At 32.3% G+C, this 20950-nt stretch overlaps 1 protein-coding gene across 1 annotated transcript in view; it reads left to right on the top strand.

The window, feature by feature from the left end:
- Positions 1 to 20950, top strand: part of LOC125068644 (alpha-(1,6)-fucosyltransferase) — a 30425-nt gene that overhangs the window by 7240 nt on the left and 2235 nt on the right. Inside the window, exons 2-11 of the mRNA XM_047677901.1 lie at positions 4294 to 4477; positions 10031 to 10153; positions 10496 to 10708; positions 11096 to 11261; positions 16881 to 17067; positions 17515 to 17614; positions 18332 to 18469; positions 18902 to 19055; positions 19534 to 19707; positions 20212 to 20373. Coding sequence (XP_047533857.1) covers positions 4341 to 4477; positions 10031 to 10153; positions 10496 to 10708; positions 11096 to 11261; positions 16881 to 17067; positions 17515 to 17614; positions 18332 to 18469; positions 18902 to 19055; positions 19534 to 19707; positions 20212 to 20373 — 1554 coding nt within the window. The 5' untranslated portion in view covers positions 4294 to 4340. The remainder of the gene's footprint in view (positions 1 to 4293; positions 4478 to 10030; positions 10154 to 10495; positions 10709 to 11095; positions 11262 to 16880; positions 17068 to 17514; positions 17615 to 18331; positions 18470 to 18901; positions 19056 to 19533; positions 19708 to 20211; positions 20374 to 20950) is intronic.

Genomic DNA, 20950 nt, shown 5'->3' with positions numbered 1-20950 from the left:
TATAGGCTTTTTATCAATTATAAGTAGACTAGATTCTGACAGAATAATAACGCTTTTATATTAACAATTGGATTTCTTCAAACAAGTGTTTGTCAATTTGAAAATTCACACGATATATGTTATACACCGTTCTCTGTTTAGCATGTTTAATAGTACCAGTCGAAGGCAGTCTGAGATTTGAAATTCGTGAGTTCGACATGAGCTCGATCTAGCCTAACCTAACCTAACCTAACCTAATCAGCACATGTTTGTTAGCGCCAGACACGCGACGTATCTCGCATGTTAAACCTATTTAAGGCTGCTGTCTAAGTATTCTGTCATGATACGGAACAAATAGTCATCTTGAAGAAGTCATTAAAGCACTTGCAAAGGGCGTATTTAGCTCCGGTCTTAAATAGTGCTACACATGCCGCAAATTCTCACCAAGACCTTAGTGTTTCAGGTAATCGCCTCTCAATCTTTTAAACGTATTAAGTGTTTCAGGGTATTCACATACACATATCTTATCGATATATAGAAAAGATACGTATAAATTCATATGAACAAATGTTTCCACGATTCGTCACTTCGAGTTTAATCTGCGACGAATGCAACGATCAACGAAGTAAAGAATGAAAGTTGACAAATCAAATACAAAATTATTTGTGATCCATCGTCGACTTACATAAGAGGTTATTCGAACATTAGCATAAATGTTGTGCAGATTACGTAATCGATAGTAAAAAATCATAAACTATCAGAGGTTTTAAATTATGTCATAATAACATTTGCATTCGAGAATTCATATTTCCCTAAAGAAATCTTGGTAAAAATGATGTCGTAAATGGATCTATAAAGGAATTTTGAGGCAGATCTAACAATGCCTTTTTCAGAAGACTCGACTTGAATAGAAAACTGTGTGACGGCAATTTTATGAGAGTTTTAAAGTCCATACGGAGTGACAACATATTTTATATTTAGATTGTGTTGGGGACAATAAAAATAATCTTTATACAACGATGCACAAAAGTCAAGATGCTTATTTAGATCTGATTGAATCTTAAACAGGTATAAAAAATTTAAAAATTGGTTTGTATCCGTCTATACTAATAATATAAATACGAAAGTAACTCTGTCTGTTACCTTTTCAAGCTAAAACCGCTGAGCCGATTTAGATGAAAATTGTTATGGAGAAAGTTTGAGTCCCGGAGAAGGACATAGGTAATTTTTTTTAATTCACCCCTCGAGACGTTAAAATTATCCCACATTAATTGTTATTTTACTTTTTAATAGCGATCAAGAAAAAAATGGTAAATTAATTCAGCGATTAAGTCAAACACGGCCAAGGACACGTAGTCTGTGGTGATTCAATAAAAATATGTAATCATCTACAGAATTTTCTATTTCATTTGCACAAGAACCTGCTTTATCTGAAGTCGGTTAAATACAACTTGTTAAATTCTCAAATTCGTTTTAGCCTTTCGTTATGTAGTTTTATTGTTCACGTCATTATTTTTACTATTACTCAGCGTTGTATCGATTTCAATAATTTTAAAACGAATTCAATCGATATTTCAAATACCACACTCGCACTGTAAATGTATGAAGAGTTATTGTTTAGCTTAAGTTACAAAACCTATTGATACAATAACATAATTGTAACTGTTGTAATTCTATTTAACGCTAAGTACAATGTAAGTCCATTAAGAGATTATATCAATGATCTATTATTATCTGTCTTGCTAGCATTTTAGAATGTTAAAAAAGCGTAGTTCCGGTTTTTTGTATTCGCGTTAATGACTTTTCCTGTATAATACTCTACATCTACTTTTAATATCAACACACTACGTGTTGATATTAAAAAAATGATGTTTTAAATTATTTGACATATGTAATTATATATTTATTATTCACCTACTTCTACCTATTAATTTGTGTTAGCAGCACGCAAAAAAACGGCCCGGCGTTTGATTAAAGTAAACTTAACACATGTAATGTAATTTTTATTTTTTTGCTGCTTCTACTCTCACTAGTAGTATCACGCACACTAATACATTTCGTAAGAACAAGCGATAGCCATTATACACGCCGATAATAGTAATTAAAATTGGAGGGGCGCGCCTTCGTGAGTGAATAATTTTATGATTTTTCTCAAAACAAGGTTCCAATTTATTTATTAGATGAAAAATCGAAAATGTAATTTTGAATTCGGAGCTTCAACTATCAATTATAGCTATTTTTATAGTTATTGCTTGCTTTAGTTGTCGGCCATTACACTAATCTATACATATAATAAAATTGGAGTGTCTGTTTGTAATATTAAAAAAAATTGCTTTTTACTAAATGCATATGTATTAAACAACACGGTATATACACGGTAAATATATTATCTCTGTTTGTTCCGGTTAATCTCTGGAACGGCTGGACCGATTTTGAAGGGACTTTCACAGGCAGATAGCTGATGTAATAAGGAGTAACTTAGGCTACAACAATACCTTTTTTGTTAAATTTAAACGCGTTGAAAGTCGCGAGCACTAATAGTTTATTCAATACAAATAGTGCAATGAACGGTTCGATTACAAGAGTATTCAGGCGCAGTAGTAATATTATTTAAATTAAAAACCTCGAGTGACTGCAGTGACATTTTCGGACGCATAGCTTAATTGGTATCATTTCCATACGCTAGCGGAACAGGTTCAAGTGTGTCACAATTTTTGAAAGGTATTTTAAATTTATAAATTTTATTATGAATATGGATCATATTGATCCATATTCATAATAGTTTTTAAGTATGTAAGTATTTAACAAGACTCCTAGTCAGTCTAATAAGTTAGTTCATATAATATTCGAGACTATAGACAATAATCAGTGTTATTAATTGTTAATTGATACATCTGAAAATACACGTTGTATTGTCGTAATATCATTTTTTAACTATTAAATGTCTCGGTTGAATTAAGGTAATATTAAGAGAAAATTTCGGTTCCTATCATCTGTGATCTTTAATTATACTTCTTAATAATGTTTAATTGGTGGTATCACTACCATGTTTTTTGGCACATTATCGATGTAAGAAATAGTTAAAATTTCTTAAGGCGTCATTGTCTTTGAGTAGCGGTGACCACTTGCCACCATCATGGTCCATTTGCCAATCCACCTACATATGATAATTAAAAAATAATTATTATTTTATGAATAATTCCAACGTAATTAGTACATAATTATGTCTTTGCATATAACTCTTATCGTCAAAGTATCCAAGTACATAAATCAGCATTCAAAAAATAAAACAAATTTATTAATGCTTATCCATGGACGAAAAAATTTAAATTTATATATTAAAATATTGCAATAAAATTTATACCTATATTGTATTTTTAGTCTTCACCTTCAGCACCAAAATTGTATACAATTTTAATACAATCGGTTAGGTTAGTTTTAAAACAATTATAAGAAAGTGTAACTAAAATAAGCGAAGTAAAAAGGCTCGTAAAAAAACCTATTATGATAGAAGTTTATTACAAGAACTTAACAAGTACGTTTAATCAATAATTAGTCCAATATTTCTAGTATCCTGTCTCTGCATCGATTGCATCAGTCAACGTGAATTAGACAACTCTTTCATTGGTATTTAATCTTAAACAGATATTTTTATCTTCTCTTATTATAATCCTGATAATATTGTTAGTCTGATTTGACTGTAATGCCTTTGGGAATAGAACTCATTATTATCTTCAGTCTTCCCTTCCATATATTTAAGGCCCCTTTATTTTTTATATAAAGATCTCGTACATTATCTTAATCATCAAGAAAGGATATGTTTAGTGTGATTTACTAACTAAAGTAGTAACTTTTATCGAAGTCATTTTATGTCACGAGAAATATACATTGTTAAAATGTAATAAAAGTGCTTAAAACATAAAAGTGTAAACACGCAATATAAATGCAATTACCAAGCAATATATTTTAATAGGAATTTATTACTCAAAACTCAAAACATGTATTGATGCTAAAAAACCCACGATACGAACCCAGGATTACCTAGTGTAGGCACCAACGTAATTAAAAATAAATGTTGAAGTTGTTTTTTTATTATAAAAACATTTTTCATATATTTTTTTCTTTTATTCACGTGATCTCTAAAATAAACACAAACAACGCAATTATATTACGATGCCAAATATAAATAAACATTTATTTCTGTCGATTTTTCTAAGTTCACGTCATCACCTTTTCCGAAGGGTAGTTTTAACTTAAAACTATCAATAATTAATTTCGCTTTAACATTGAATAAATTATTTTTTATTGTTCCAGTACTTAAGAAATAATATTAGCAGTAAAGAAATGGGGATGAAAAGTTCATGATGAAACTCTATCCCACCGGGCATTCGGGTTTAAATGGCTATTTTATGATGTACCTGTCGAAATGGAAACGGGTGGCCGTCTTACTGCTGTTCATATGGATTGCTGTCACGTATCTCGTGATATCACCGCTGAGGTAAGCGATGTGAATTACTAATGGAGATTTATGTAATCAGCTTTAAGTATATGTTATCTGTGATCTTGTTTGCGTTGAACTTGTCTATGGTAAGGCAACTGGATTACATGTACAGCACAAATAACACGACAAATATTCGTATACATTTTTTTGGGCATGAGTGTGCTTCGAAACATTGATTAATTTTATTAGTATAGTTGGGTAGATGCGAATGTATGGGATGGGGATTTCGCCAATTAATTGCTAGAGATTCATGCGGGGTCTTATTTTTTTATATTGTTAATTAATTAGTATATGACTTGATCAGATTCTTCTATTATTATGCAATATAATTAAAAATTAATGAAGTTACGTTGTCAGTCTATGATATAACTTACCAACTTTAACGAGTAGTGGAACTCGATAACTCATTAAGTCTGGCAAGATTATTTATGAGAATGCTAATGTTACAGAGTAAGATAAGTTAGGGTCCAAAACACGTGAATTTTACCGAAAAATTCGGGTTCAAACACGTGACGACCGAGTTTTCACTTACTGAATATGTGTTCATAATTCCTCTCGCTCAGCTCGTCTACGGTGAAGGAAATCATCACGAGGAAAAAATGCATGTGTCGAGTGTAAATTTGCCACGTGTGTATTGCCACCAATCTGTAGTTAAGCAGTAATGTGAAAAATGCCTCATACCTTTTCGAAAGGAAAGAGGGACTTAGCCTAGCTGTGCCTAGCCTACCTTTACCGACAGTTATATTACTTTTTGAATACTAAACTAAAATTCAATCAATTAGTGCTAAATTATTTCGAAACAAATTTAAAATAAAGACTCATTTAAAGCATCGCTTTAACCCAAATTTAAACGAAGTTGAGTTAATGCCACATTTTATATAAAATATAAAAAGTTTGAAGCGTACAAAATTTATCGAGTTTAAAATTAAAAAATGGCTATAAATTATATTAAAGTAACGTTCAAGCTTACCTCGAGGCTCTTCTGAAGCGAGTTTGAAAATTTAATTTAAAAAATATACTTTTCCGCGATAGTAAAGACGACGGAGGAGCGAGCCTCGGGCGTGTAATGCTAAAGGACACGTATTGTTACGGCGAGACGAAATAGCGTGTTTAATGCAGAGCGATGGAGAAGTTTCGTACGTCTGAAACGAGCGCCATTGAAGGATATTCGTATTAAACTTTTATTTTAGTCTGCATTTCGAATGCGAAATTATGACAATAGATATTGCTTCTCTGGCACCGGTTTTTGAATAACAATAGATGTTTTTCGAATTTTGAAATCGACGGCTGCTTGGAATATCATTGTAGCTTGTTTTGTTTGACTTTAATTTTCTCGTAATTGTTTTAGATTTTGGAGGATTTTGGTGCCTAAATATCTTATTGATTTAATTCATACCATTTTTTTCGGAGGTTATTGAATTAATTACAAATATTCAATGCTAGTTTCTTATGATTAGTCTTCAAGGAGACTCTGTAGCTAGACCATCGTCTCGGCATAACAAATGAATTGTCTGAAATTCAATCGTTGCTCACTAAATCGGTCAGGTCGTTTAGAATTTACAGGATCACTAACAGACGTACGTTTAGAGCTACGATACTCGATATAATTAGTCCGTCTGAGGCTCAATTTTACCCAATATTCCTCTAGATACCGCAATACAGGATTAACGTTGGAGCCATTATTCATCTCACATTCGCTTTACTATAATCAATAAAATCTCGTCTGATATTAGTAGCAGTATTACTCATCTACCTTGAAATAAATAAAAGATATGGACTCGGCTAAAATTAAAGTAAGATATTATTCCACGCCCATAGGTACACAACAACAACACACATAGGTAAATTTTCATTTTGTCTTTTAAGTCTATGAACATTATAAATTTGTACATATATGTATTTAGAGCAATAATGGGTTGCACAGCAGCCAGATGACGTGTCAAGTGGTCACGTGATCTTAACCATAGAACTGTAGAACCGAACCGAAAATAAAGACAGATATTTAAGTTTTTTGGAAATTTACCACAAAAGTGTGTGTTTTTATGATTTTCGATGTTTATTCTTCTTAGTGTAATAATAGTGTATTTCTTTCTTAATGCTCATTTACGTTCTCTAAGGAATCCCTAAAATTTCATCTCGTTAAACCCACTTTTAGACTGTGCGTCGTATGTCAGACAGTCATTTTAAAATTTTACTAATTAGAATTTAAATAATTACAATACTTAATCAATTTCTTTTAAGAGTCAGTGATAATTGTTAATGTGACTTGCCGTGTTTTGGCAAACGGAGTGTCTGTTAATTTTTTTTAGCAAATTGTGAAACTTGTACACGGTTCGATATTATTAAGTTCATAGTTTAAATGCATCGGCAGGCAAATTTATAGAACTGGTTTTTATGAGTTATATTTAAGTAATGTGATCCGAATAAGCACTTGTCAAGGTCTACTTAGATTTAAAAATAGTTGCAAAGTCTATTTAAAAACATATATTAATAATTAGAGCCGAGATGGCTCAGTGGTTAGAACGCGTGCATCTTAATCGATGATTACGGGTTCAAACCCAGGCAAGCACCACTGAATTTTTATGTGCTTAATTTGTGTTTATAATTCATCTCGTGAAATTTACAAACTGTTAATGTAATGTATTAATAATAGTTTATGAAGGTTATGGTTATTGTTGAAAATAATAGGAAACAATCATTTTATATATTTTTTATTTACATGTTACTACGATTGTTCTTTGTTAAAATATCACCGTCCCCGTTAAAATATAACGTAGATGCATTGAAGTAACGTATTTGCAGTAATAATTTTAGCACCTACTTCATTAAAATTGTTAAGCGATAAAAAATATGTTCCGTCTTTAAATCTTGTTTGCAATAATATGTATTAATGAAAAAGGATTTCGATTATTAGTTTAAAAAAAAAAAACAATTAAATGTGTTTATCACGGGATGTACGGCAGATTTAATATACGGAAGTTGATGGTTGTTGAAATAAATATGGAGTAAAGAAAATAAAATCATAGAGTTCTATTAGTTAGATAAATATATACGCGCAACGCACACACAACAAGGAGGTAAGGAGCGGTGGTACCGACGGGTCATGACGGTATAAGAGAGCGTCTTACCATTTGCTGTCACGGCATGAGAGTTGATCTTACACATAAAAATAACCTGATTTGAAGGTTATTACTCTCTTAGATTTCATAATAAAGAATAAAAACATGTTGACTGAGGGGGACGAAACCAAATCCCTGATCGCTTTCGGACACAGTGACCAGACTCATCAGATATTATGGTATTAAATAAGTGCGCTATCAGAAGTGCACTCTTTTTTCACTGTCTTACAGTTTGATGGGACGTCATTTCGAAATGACTAGCGAGAGATCAGATGCAGAACCAATGGCTCTATTATCTTTTCCTATTATTTCCTATAAGCAGGGGAAATAGGTAAACAAACAACTTCGACCTCGAATTACATGACATTACAGTTTAACTGAGGAATAAATTATCCAGTAATTATTGTTATTATACTAAATATGTAGATACACTTAAAAGAAAACCTTCGATAACAATGTATAGGGTACTAAAAATTAGCGGCGTCGGCCTTCAGTCTCATCTACACAGTACGAGTACCTGTTAAATAGTTTAGGTGTAAAATTTTTTACTGAAATAAAAATACGTATATAATTTTATTTACTTATCATCATATGTTTGTTTTTGCGTTTTATTAATATGTACATGTTTTAAAATAAATAATATGTTATATAATTTTAAAGCAAAAGTAAAATTATATAGTTCGTTGATTTTTATAAAGGATACATGAAATTAATTTTGTATGTTGATGATTATTGACTTAGAAGAGCAACTATTAAGTTTTTTACCGGTTCGTCTATTTTATTTCTTGTCATATTTTATGATCGTATCTATACAATAAGGAAAACTTTTCTTTTGATCTTATTTTCAGGAAATGAGACTTGGCGTATTTGTTAAACTCTTTGATAGTCTCAAGATTGTGCTTGAAACTTATTGATTAATAGTATTTTATTACTAAACGTCTATTGATTTTATTTTTGCGCACGGCGGGAAGGCTTAAAGATTTACTAAAAAACGATAAAGGTTTAGTATACTCATACATATATGTACAGGTATATTTTTTCGATTCTTTCCTATTGAAAAAAATCAGTACGTATCACTGTGCTTGTTTCAATACACTCTTGGATGGTTTTTTTATAAAATCAAAATACACTTTTAAAATAGGCTTTTACAAGCACTTCTGAATCGTCATTTTATAAAATTGTATTAAATGTTTATTACCATTTTCAGAATTTAGATTCTACCAAGAAGAACCGGCAAGAAACTATAGTAAATTCTCTTTGCCAACATTTACACAGTTAATTGTATTACACAGTTATTCGTATAACAAAGTTATGCCAGTTAAATAAAATTATATTGATATAATATATTTTGCCTGAAAGTCAACCAGCTCTTCGCTTTTTGTCATCTATATAATCTTGAGTTGTGTTGTTTGCTTGAAATTCGCCCATTATTTGTTTACTAAATTAAACCAATTTTGCTTATTAATATCTGTGGAAAGTACTTTTATAATGTTGATGATTTTTATATGACATAAGAAGAAAAGACTGAAATTATATTTTATATTAAAAACTATATCATAAGTTTCTAAGGCCACTCATTTATATAGAGATATCGCTCATTGACAACCTTTTGATCTTTGGTCCAAATTAATTTTTTTACTTAACATATGCTTATATTAATACGTACAGTAAACAATCGTGCATTAGAATAAGGGACATGTAAATGAACTTTATGTTAACATACTGTAAGCTTATAAATTAATTAAATATTAATTAGCAGATTTATTAATAATCTTTAAATACTGTACCACTCCCAGCCATTGTTATTGAATTATATCAATGTAATTGTTACTTATTGCTTTGACGTATTCTTAATATCTTAGTGATATTATTTATAGGCAATCACGCCAGAGCAGCTGAACGGATTTGAATAATATTTGTCACAGAGATCGATTATAGTCTGGAGTTTTGGTTGATGAGGCATATTGTGATTTCTATTGAAAATAGCGAAAGATGTATAGTAAAATGGTGTTCTTGAAAATGATTAAATGATCGCCATTATCCTGTAGCTAAGTCTTCATACGTTATAATTACAATATAATATGCAGTATCTTAGATGGAAGACACATTAAATATTCAACAGTACGTAACAAGCCGTTAATATCCAACAAAGGTCTTCTCTTTTGTTATGGAGACGGTTTGAGGAGTATTGGGAGTTCGTGGATAATGTAACAATTTGGCCCAATTTCATACCATACAAAGTTCCTCATTCTATGATTATACTTCCCGTCACGAGATAAATTATTATAAACAAAAATTATTTCCTTCTTAACTTACAAGACTTGGTTGTGTTTACTCATTCAAGTTCAGTCAGTATTCAGGTCAAGGTTATCTCGGACTTGTAATAAGAGAAAATATCAGAAAACGTTTTCTGAAATAAAAGTTCTTTCAGATGCGACGGCAACACAGAGGAGACGTCCGACTTCCAAGATAGATTAAAAGCGGTCTCCCTTCAGTTGGAATCGTTGAAGCAACAACACAATAACCTTATTGCACAGATAAAAAAATCGTCGGGGTAAGTTTTTACAATTTTGCCTTTGTTTTTTTTTTCGGACAGTTCTACCCGGAGGCAGGATTGCGGTGTTTGTTATCAAAGCTCATATGTTTGGGATATACCCATTACACTAAAACAATGTTTTTCTTTTACTTTAAAGGCATTTCGGCATTTTCTATAGATGTTAAACTGTCCTACAGATAACGTATATAGATGCGAGTTCAATTATATCTGATGTAGTTGATAAATGTTTTCCTATGATTAATTTAATTTCGTATAGACCTATCATGTTTTCATTAGTAACACGATTCTACTAGTTTATGTAAATAAATGGTATTGATTTTAAAAATATTTATTTTGTAGACTTAATGTAAATCTGAATGACCTTGAAACATCAGCGTTCCTTCACAATGGTGGGGGACCATCGGAAGAATACGAGAATCTTAGACGAAGAATATATTCGAATACAAAGGAGATATGGTACTTTGTCAACCACGAGCTGACGAAGCTAGTCAACGATGATGGCCAATCAGAAAAGTTGCGCGCGATTTTAGACCAAGTTGCTGACAGGAAAAGGTATAGTTTTGCTTAAATGGAAGGTCATTTATATAGTAATTGCATTACAATAAGAAATACGGTTATGTGACAGTATTAAATCATAATTAATTTTAATATTTATAAATTCAAATTTGTCATAGTTCACTTTCCAATGTTTTACGGTAATATTTTTTAATAATTTTATTGCGTGATATTAAATTATTTAATACTAATTGCGCTTTTAACGCTGTTTGTTCTTAATTTCTTAACCTATCTCACGATACTTTAAATAAGTTTGAAATGAAATAAATGTCCAACTCATTCGACAAATGGAGTTTCACAGTGAACTTAAAATAGAGTAGACGTTCATCTGTGGACTTTTACAGAATGTCCAATTACATATTTGTATAAGATATTTGCTTTCAGATCTTTACTATCGGACCAACAGAAGCTTCCAGAACTAGATGGATACCATGAATGGAGGAGAATAGAAGCGGCGAATGTCAGCGACCTCGTACAAAGAAGACTCAAGTATTTACAAAACCCACCAGACTGCAGGGAGTCCAGGAAGGTCATCTGTAATTTGAATAAGGTAAATATTTGTGACGTAACCACAGATCAAAAAGATCGATAACAGTGAAACGTCATTTGATTTTTTTTTAAAACATTATATTTAAATGTGTTCTTAAACTCTTCAGAGATCTCACGCTACGTCCAAAGATGTTTCGATAACAATAAAATCGTAAAAAATATGTTACGCCTCACGCAGTCGATTAAAGTTTATAATTCAAAAAATTTTGTCCACTTCGTCCGGATATGGATATGTTATAATCATCACAGAAAAAAATCGGAATGTACTTATCTTAAATGATTTCCACCATTTATATTATATTTCTTTGGTTGGTAAAGTATGTAGCGAAGGTATCATCACCTATTGTTTCAAGGACACTAAAAAAAAAAAAATCCTCAAAAAATTGGAAAAAGGGCAAATCGTTCTACATTTGTCGGTTTGTATACCTATGTGCAGATATGCTTTGGAAAACTCCACCAGTAAAGTCGTTTATTTTGTATATTGATAAGAAAAACAATCACTCATGAATTGTGTTAAAAATTCTAGAATATTACTAAAATACAATTCTAAATTGGTAACATGAACATTGTTTATTGAGATGTCGTAGAAATTCAACGAATTTTCGTTAACACGCGTGGGCATTTTTAAGGGTTACGAGTTACGACAGTTGGGGAACTTCGTTGGTTTCTTTCTTTGTTGTTTTAGGAACTTCACAACTAGGGTTGCCAATCGTGTTACATAAAATTAAAAATATTTTTTCAATACTTGTAAATACATAAAAATAATAAGATCGAAAATTGAATTTTATAGTTTAGGATTTTTATATAATTGAGCAAATAGATTTATAATCTTTAAAAAAACTTGATTGGACACTCTATCGGAATGAAGACGCTTTCGCTATATATTATGAGATACAATAAAATAAATTAACAATGTCTGAAAATAATTAAATTACGATTCTTATTAAAAATCCGCGTGAATTAACGTGACGATTTTTGTCGATTCACTCTACTGCAAGCGCCATAAAAGAAATAGGTTCCAAAAATAAAAAATAATCTTTGACTTTAGGTACAAATGTTACAATATATTCAACTGGGGAGGTCCACAGATAAAATCAGTAGGTATGATTACAAACTATTCAACATTAGGAAACACCAAAAGAGAAAAATGATAAAAAAATACAGAAATTGAAAATATATTATGAATAGTCGCGATGACTAAAATAACAGCGCGCGGTTCAGTGATTTGCGCGTATTCGAATTACAACGTCATTAACAATTTCCGCCGGAACGCTGAATGTGAATTTTGTCGAAAAATCCTGTAACATTCCTGATCAGACTTGGGAACCTTATCTGCAGCCGTACAAGCTAGCCACTAGACCAGCCAAAAAATAATTCGGTTATTAATACGTAATATTTAATGTAATTCCTAAAAATAATTAAACGTCCTACACTGTCCTATCTTTTAGCCTTGGTGTATTGTAAAAGCAAATAGCGGAATAATTCACGCGATATGATAACGGTAAATATTTTCTTTCTTAAAACATTTATTTGACTTCATTCGGTAATGCGTGAGTCAAATCTTTGAGATATTAGAGCCACCCAATTTATTGGATTTAGATTGTAGATTTTTATTGCTTTCTTGTACATAGCCTTAATAAAACAAGCATAGACTAAACAAAAATATAAGTGATACTAAAAAAGCTATGTAATACTAAAATATTACCATAACACTCTAAGAGAAAATATTCTGAATTATCATCATATCAAGATCTTGTTCTAATATACATAAACGCACACATATCCCTCTTAAAAGACGCAATCGAATTCTGTAGAGTTCAAATATATCTTTTTCAAAATTCTAAATTTTAGCGAATGAAATTTGAAACCTTACTATAAAAACGGATCCCAAAACATATTCAGTTTCCAAATAGAAGTTTTGTTTAGTTTGTAATGGTTTTTATAATGCAATGTTTGAATATTCTGCAATTAGTAATCCATTAATTGAAGAACTGGCGATTAGTTTGATAGAGATTCAAGTTCAGATCAATCGAATCAATTTTGTTCAGTGAATTGAGGTGCTGCGTTTTTACAAACGATTAAAATTCGAAAGTTAAAAAAAAAGAAGTGATTTCGTATAACTTGGTCATGTTTGCCTTTTTTTCTGATCATTATGAAATAAACGGATGCCCTAAAAGCCAAACAAATTGGTAGTTTCCCTGAATTCTACAAAATATATACTTGCAAATGAATACTAAAAAAACGAAGAAAATCCATAAGAAACAAAGGAATATGAAAAATTTCATGATTGTTTTATAAGGTATTGTTTATGAATATGATTCAAAAAGAGCGTAAGTGCACACTTCTCTATCACATAGAGTGATATTATGCTCGCCAGCTTATCTATATGTATATATTATTAGTGGCCAGTTTATCCAGACCCTCGATTTAAACTCATTCGGTAGTTGACATTGATTGCAGGAAGAATGCTATTGACACGTCCCCTTATCGAGATTGTAGTTACAACTAGAATGCTTTTATTTACTAATAAATACTATACATACGTATTACCAGATAACTTGACCGATATAGTGTTATAGTCGTTTTCTTTATTTGATTATTAATAAATTAGCTCACGAAGAATATATAGCTAAAGTATTACAATGAAAATCTTAAAGATTTACCACTCGGTCTCCTGATTTCATTGGAGATTTGACTTTACGCCCACGTAATCGGAATTGCGGTCCAATAGAGAAATGCTGTTAGCATTCTTTCCACCAATCAGCGGTCATTATTGGTACCGTAGTTATTTAATCGGTGTATAATAATTTAATTCCTCAAAATAATCCTCAGCATGCATAATAGCGTATAAGGGCTTATGAAATAAGTAAGATCACGTGAGTAATCATTTACTATCAAGTTTGTTGATTGTCCAATATCAGCATAACGTTATGTAAAGATATTCTGTAGGAACTTTCAAACTCATCGCGGTACATTATCGTGTAATGTCAGAAAGTATTATGCGACCTTGAAGAATCTGAAAGTCGCTTCTAAACAGTACATCGTCATGAGTCGTTTTCACGAGTGAGATTAATTTAGTTCCTACAGCTGCTGATGATAAATTAAAATCCTAAAACAATTTTATCTCCTAACGTTAATGTTATAATACATGTTTATGCGGGAAACCCGTCCACATGTTTGTATTATAAAACAATGCTGATAACAGCGTGCTGATATCAAGTGTGCGTGCGTTAAAATATTCATTTACAAGCTATTACAAGAGCTAACATCGCTATGCGCGGCTCACGATAGGAGATAAATGACGGCGATTATAATGAATTTAAAATAATTGGTGATTGGTTAATTTTTAAATGTTGTTAATTTTTGTGTAGTTCGATTGGCTAAGTTAAAGTGCTATAGATACAAGAATTTCAAATTCGTTTCTTATATTCTAATATTAGAAACGTAAATTATCTAGAAATTTAAATGCAAAAATTGATCCAACTAACATAAATTTTGACACATTTTTAACGGACTTAAAAAAGTTAGAGCTTATAAATTTTATGTATGTGCAGGCTTAACTCCGTCATATAAAGACTAGAATTAGCAAATTTTTTTTATTTTAGATTTATTTCTAAATGAACTCAAAATTAAATTCCGTAAATATGTGGTGATGAGTTTCTGAGAAAGACATCCGAACTCTTCAAAAAATTGCAACGAATCAACCGCGTTGGCTATTTGCTATATAAGATGATAGATACTATTATATTATTGCTAATTATTATTGATTATTAAAAGTTTGTACAAGTTTATAACTGGGTAATTTCGAATCCCGAGGTGAAACCACTAAGAGAACTGGACTGGAGTAGGATTTTTTTTATTGATAAATATTTTAATTAACAAACAATATAAAGACTCGAATAAAGTTTATTTCGATTTAATAGACTAGACATTGTGACTTACAAAGAGAAATCGGCTTACTCTATTAATATATAAGATGTTTCCACAAGGCGTTATTATTGTTTGAAAATATCGAAATAAAATATCAAATACTATTTGCATCTTTGATATACGTATTTGAACTACTGTTCTCAAAATATAATCCAAATGAGTTATTCGAGGCCCATAAACTGAGCTTATCGTTCTACGACCTTTCGCTTATAGTTCAAATTTCTCGAAGCGGTTTCATAAAATTACGATATTCTGCCTCAGTTGATATCAATTAGTGCTACGCTATTTTGGTGTTTATAAAATTTGTGGCGTCAAACTAACGGGTCACGAAACATCCGGGATTTTATTAACTTACCAAACAAATACAATGTTTGATGCATTTATATACCACAGGTCGATCACCTATTTCGTCACGTTGTATGTTTTGAAAATTATCACAAATATACTACTTCTCGTATACGTACACGTACAAGTATACGTTTATTCTATTTTCTATACTTGTGTGCGTGGAAAGCATTTATTTGTATTATTGCATTTGTTTTTTTTTTTTTATTATAATAATATTAAGTATTCTTTACAAGCTAGTTTTTAAATATGTTTGTTTCATAACGACTTGAGTTCATACGGTGTACAAACCAGACAAATTTCGTTTGTTGATACTAAATTCTTGGCAGATAACTTTTTATTGGACTTGAACCGTGGATCTCGCGAACTGCAACCTCATAAGCTAGATTCGAGAGGCGGTATATATAGGCTTCTTATATACATATGTATTTTTTCAATTTCTCCAATGAAACTCAGATAGTCCGTAAATGTTAACTTGAGTTTAAATTGCGATTCCAATTGAAGATTTTATATATTTTTATGTAATCGTGAATTAAGAAATATTTTTAACGATAATTTATATTTTTTTGAGTTTTATTGAAGATTTGGGTTTAGGTTAAATCAATAAACAATTAATTATTATAAAAATAATTTATTAATTATTAATCCTTAATTAATTATAATCAATCTGATGGACTTGGAATTTCGTATTCAACTTGTAAATAATAATAGCATTTCTATAAAAACTCAATAACAATAGTATCTAAACAAAGGTCATCATTCTTAAGTAACGCGGGAAGTAATAAAGATTACCCAGTCCGATATGAAAAGTAGGTATGAAGTATATAAGTAGGTATCATCTATATATATATATAAAAGAATAAAAAAATAAAAAATAAATTCGATATTTAAATTTAATCGAATACTGAGTGTAGGTATTTGTGTTTGTGCAACACGCCTGTTCATTATAACATGTGCTGTGTTTGGCTTCTCTTATTTGAGAATGTATGATATCGGCCTTCGGGCTTGGACATCATCATCATTACTCTTCAAGGTCGGATACGTATGATGTGGTTTATATTTCTGACAGTGCTATGGTGAATATAGAGAACATTGATCTACAGGCAGTTCTTTTACTGCAGTGCTACTATGTAAGAGATTCATTCTTATCTTACTGGTGGAGTGTAAAATAAGGTGACTTACGGTGATGCGATAGTTTGATGAGTATTGCCTTTAAATGTTATGATTATTACAGTTTATGATGCATTTATCTCACTGACTTTTCACGATCGTCTTTTTCGTTGAGTTTCGAGATTGTTCTTATATAATTCTGTACTAAATAAAAAAATCTCTTTCCTCTTTTCAGGGCTGCGGGTTCGGTTGTCAGCTTCACCACATAGTGTATTGTCTGATTTTCGCATACGCCACCGAGAGGACCTTGATATTAAACTCGAAGGGCTGGAGGTACAACAACAAGGGCTGGGAGTACGTTTTCCATCCCATATCAGATAGTTGCACTTCGGCGTACGACGACAAAGTTGTTCAGTGGCCAGGTAATGGATGTTATTTATTTTATATCTCTCTCCAAAATGTTTGTCGCCTTTGCCTTTTTACCCAAAGGGTAAAAACGGGACCGTATTATTAAGACTTCGCTGTCTGTCCGTCTGTCTGTCCATCTGTCAGTCTCAAGAATTGCAATAGCTAGACTGTTGAAATATTCACATTTTATGCATTTTTGTTGCCCGATATCAATAAATGGTAACAGGGAGGCACTTGAAATATTCACAAAATATTTAATTGTATATTTACAATAATAATAAACAAAAAAATATTTAGATGTACACACGAAAGCATTTCAATATACATATTATAATTATAATATATGGAAAATATGTATTATATCGGTTTTGTTGTGTGAGTGTGTGTGGTTTTATTTTTGCAGTAAATACTTAGTTACTTATTCGGTCATTATTTGAAGGATTTTTTTTTTTCTTTTCCAGCCTCGTACGACGCAAAAGTGGTCTCGTTGCCGTTCATCGATTCGATATCTCAGAAGCCGAAGTTCTTACCTCTCGCGATACCGTCTGATTTAGCTCACAGGTATGTTATTGGTTTACTTACCGTTCTATTAGAATTTATATATTTCTGGTTACCTAAAAGTTATTTGGCAGTGATTGTCTTCCGGCATTAAATCTGCAATGATTTTTTAAATAAAGGTTTTACTTATTTTTTCTTCTGTAGTAAGTGTTCTTGATGTTATTCGATTTTTAACAATTAAATTTTAAAATGAATTTTATCTCGTCATTGTATTAATTTAAATTCCTAAAGTACATAATGGGTAGTATTTATAAAAGAAATATCATCATAACTAATTTAAGTCTGATCATTATCATGTCTAGATAAACTGTTTAAGTTAAGAACACGCACACTAGTACAGTAGTATTACGTTAGCTGTCACTCACACCAAGATAATATAGTTGGTTTGTTTCTTTTGTAATATGACTCTTATCTAGATATGCGAATAATCTATCTTTTATCTTATAATAAAACTCTAGAAGAAAGTCCTAAGTAATTGGAAAGTACAATATCAACACTAAGAAGCTGAATTATTTTCTTTAACAACTGACTTACAATAAATGTTATATTTTTGCGATGAATTTAATGTTAAATTCATTAGAACTAACTCACTAACTCTTCCGGAAAACGGAACCGGAACACAACAATACTGGGTACTGCTGTTTGGCGGTAGAATAACTGATGAGTAGGTGGTACCTATTGTTGCAAATAGTATATAATCTGTACGGTTTCCGTGTGCAGGATAGTTCGTTTCAACGGTGATCCGTCGTCGTGGTGGATCGGTCAAATGCTCAAATATGTGCTGAAACCAAGGACCGGTATGCAGAAGGCTATCAATGAAACGATAGCCAAGATGAACTTCAAGAAACCTATTGTAGGGTGAGATACATACTTGATACTTTTATAAATTACCATTTGTGACTCCATCGTGTATTGACGGTATCTTATACACTAGTTTTTTTAATCATTTTCAAGAACATTTGTTTTACGCCAGGGACTATTAGAATTGTGATTTTTAATCTATAATAGGGATGCAGATAGATAGCCCAAAAACTCTCTTTAGTAAGTTGTCCCTTGTGGTCTCTGGTGGTCTTGATGAATCATAATGGAACGCAACCTTACTATACGAATAACGAAAAGAAAATCACGCATACATTTTTTGAATAAAAAAGCTCTAAAAGCAGTGCGTTTTATACATAATTGCGGTTTAATTCCAAAGCATTTACCACAGAAAAAGAGAAACACATTTAATTAAAATGAACTCGCTAGTACTTGCAATTGGTGGCATGTGATATTTGTCTGTTTGTATAGTGTTCATATAAGGAGGACTGATAAAGTGGGAACAGAAGCGGCCTTCCACCACATCGATGAATATATGCTACACGTAAAGGACTACTACGCGCAACTGGAACTCACGCAGCACGTCGACAAGAAACGAGTATACCTAGCCACGGACGACGCTAACGTGAGTCATTTATACGTTATTATTTATTATGTAACGTTTATATTGATTATATATGTACCGAAGTAAAATATAGTAGTAAATGTTAGAGTTTGAAATTTGGGGCGCCTTGGGGATCAGTCCTTCTTCGTCAATGTGTTCACACACACCTCGTTAATGTGTCGCGTTCGTTAATGTGTATTATTATGATGAAAATATATGCATTTTATTTATCTTTTTTTTATTTGATATTTTTAATTAGTTCATTAGTTACAAATAATGTTTTATGTTATATTGTTTCACATCTGCCCGGCGTCTCGGGACAGCCATTTTTTTTGGGTTATAGTATTGGGATAGATTAGTGTCGTAAAATATATTAATTGTGACCTTGGTGGTATTCGTGATAGAAAAAGACGTTTTAAATATAAAACGTCTAACCGTAAAGATTATTTACTTCCCTATGAGCACATTAAGTACTATAATATCGACGTTTGCGCGGCAGGTGCTGGAGGACGCCCGCAACAAGTACCCGCAGTTCGAGTTCCTGGGCGACCCGTCCATCGCCAAGACGGCGGCCACGCACCGCCGCTACACGCCGCTGTCGCTCACCGGCCTGCTCGTCGACCTGCACCTGCTGGCGCTCTGCGACTACCTCGTGTGCACCTTCAGCAGCCAGGTCGGAGCCCGCACGCACGCACACGCACGCACACGCACGCACACGCACGCACACACTCATACACATGCGCACGCACTTTACGAGAACTTTTACCGTTTCAATTATTACTTACTCACCGGATTTTCTCGGTTGAATATATAGTCTGATCTATGATGGCTTCTAATTCAATCATGTAACGTGACGATTCAAAACTTCCTACAGAAGCCTTGCATTTGCCTCGCCTTTTACTGCAGGCTTACTGGCTATCCACTAAAGTATCGAGTCAGCCAATTTGAGTAGATACCAGACGATTAATGTAACTCGTCCTTTTATTCCCTTCTTGATTCTGTATATTGTGTCGTTGACTCGTATCAGATATAAGGCTACAGATCCCGAGGTTCTGGGTTCGAATCCCAGGTCTTGCCGATGAAAAGTTGTTGTCGTATCGGTTGGCCCCGAGCCCGAACTCCTTCCGACCGCGTCGGGTCGAGAGGTCGCGCCCGAGCCAATAGCCCGCGGGCGCAGGTGGGGCGCGTGGCGTACGAGATGATGCAGACCAACCGCGCCGACGCGTCGGACAGCTTCTACTCGCTGGACGACATCTACTACTTCGGCGGCCAGAACGCGCACGACCGGCGCGCCGTCATGGCGCACGCCGCCCGCGGCGCCCAGGAGATATCTGTGCAGGTGACCGGACATTTGTATCAATTATTGCCCGTTCGATGTTAAATACTGTTAATACTGGATGTTGAATAGTAATGTTTATAAGGATAGACCAGGTAACATAGACCAATAAACACAGTATTCCTTATAGTACAGAGTACCCAATTAACACAAGTATAATATAGATAAAAAATATAATTTACACTGTCATTCAAATGAGTACTTCAGAAAATTTTAATATCTGTTACCCGGTAAAATTGCGACTTTTATATCATTCATATTTCTCATTTATGACGTACTTATATAAATAAATAAACATCATAACATAAAATAATTCTTATTTTCTTGCCATGCGTAGTTGCCGTTTTCTTCATTCGTTAAGTACACCCGTGCGAAGCCGGTAGTAAGGCGATAGAAGGATAAAATTCTTATATGATAGTATTCGTTTCTAAATAATTCAATTATTATATATGTAAATAATTCTCAGAAATAAGTAATTGCTGAATTCTTGCCGGTATTTCTCAGTAGAATATACATTCCGAATCGGTGGATTTTAAATTTAATTTAATCATGTAATATGATTTAAAAGTGCTCACAAGAC

Source organism: Vanessa atalanta, chromosome 14 (assembly GCF_905147765.1).
Source record: "Vanessa atalanta chromosome 14, ilVanAtal1.2, whole genome shotgun sequence".
Lineage (NCBI taxonomy): Eukaryota > Metazoa > Arthropoda > Insecta > Lepidoptera > Nymphalidae > Vanessa > Vanessa atalanta.
Note: the sequence above shows the minus strand (reverse complement) of the source record. Positions and strands in the feature narration are given on the sequence as shown.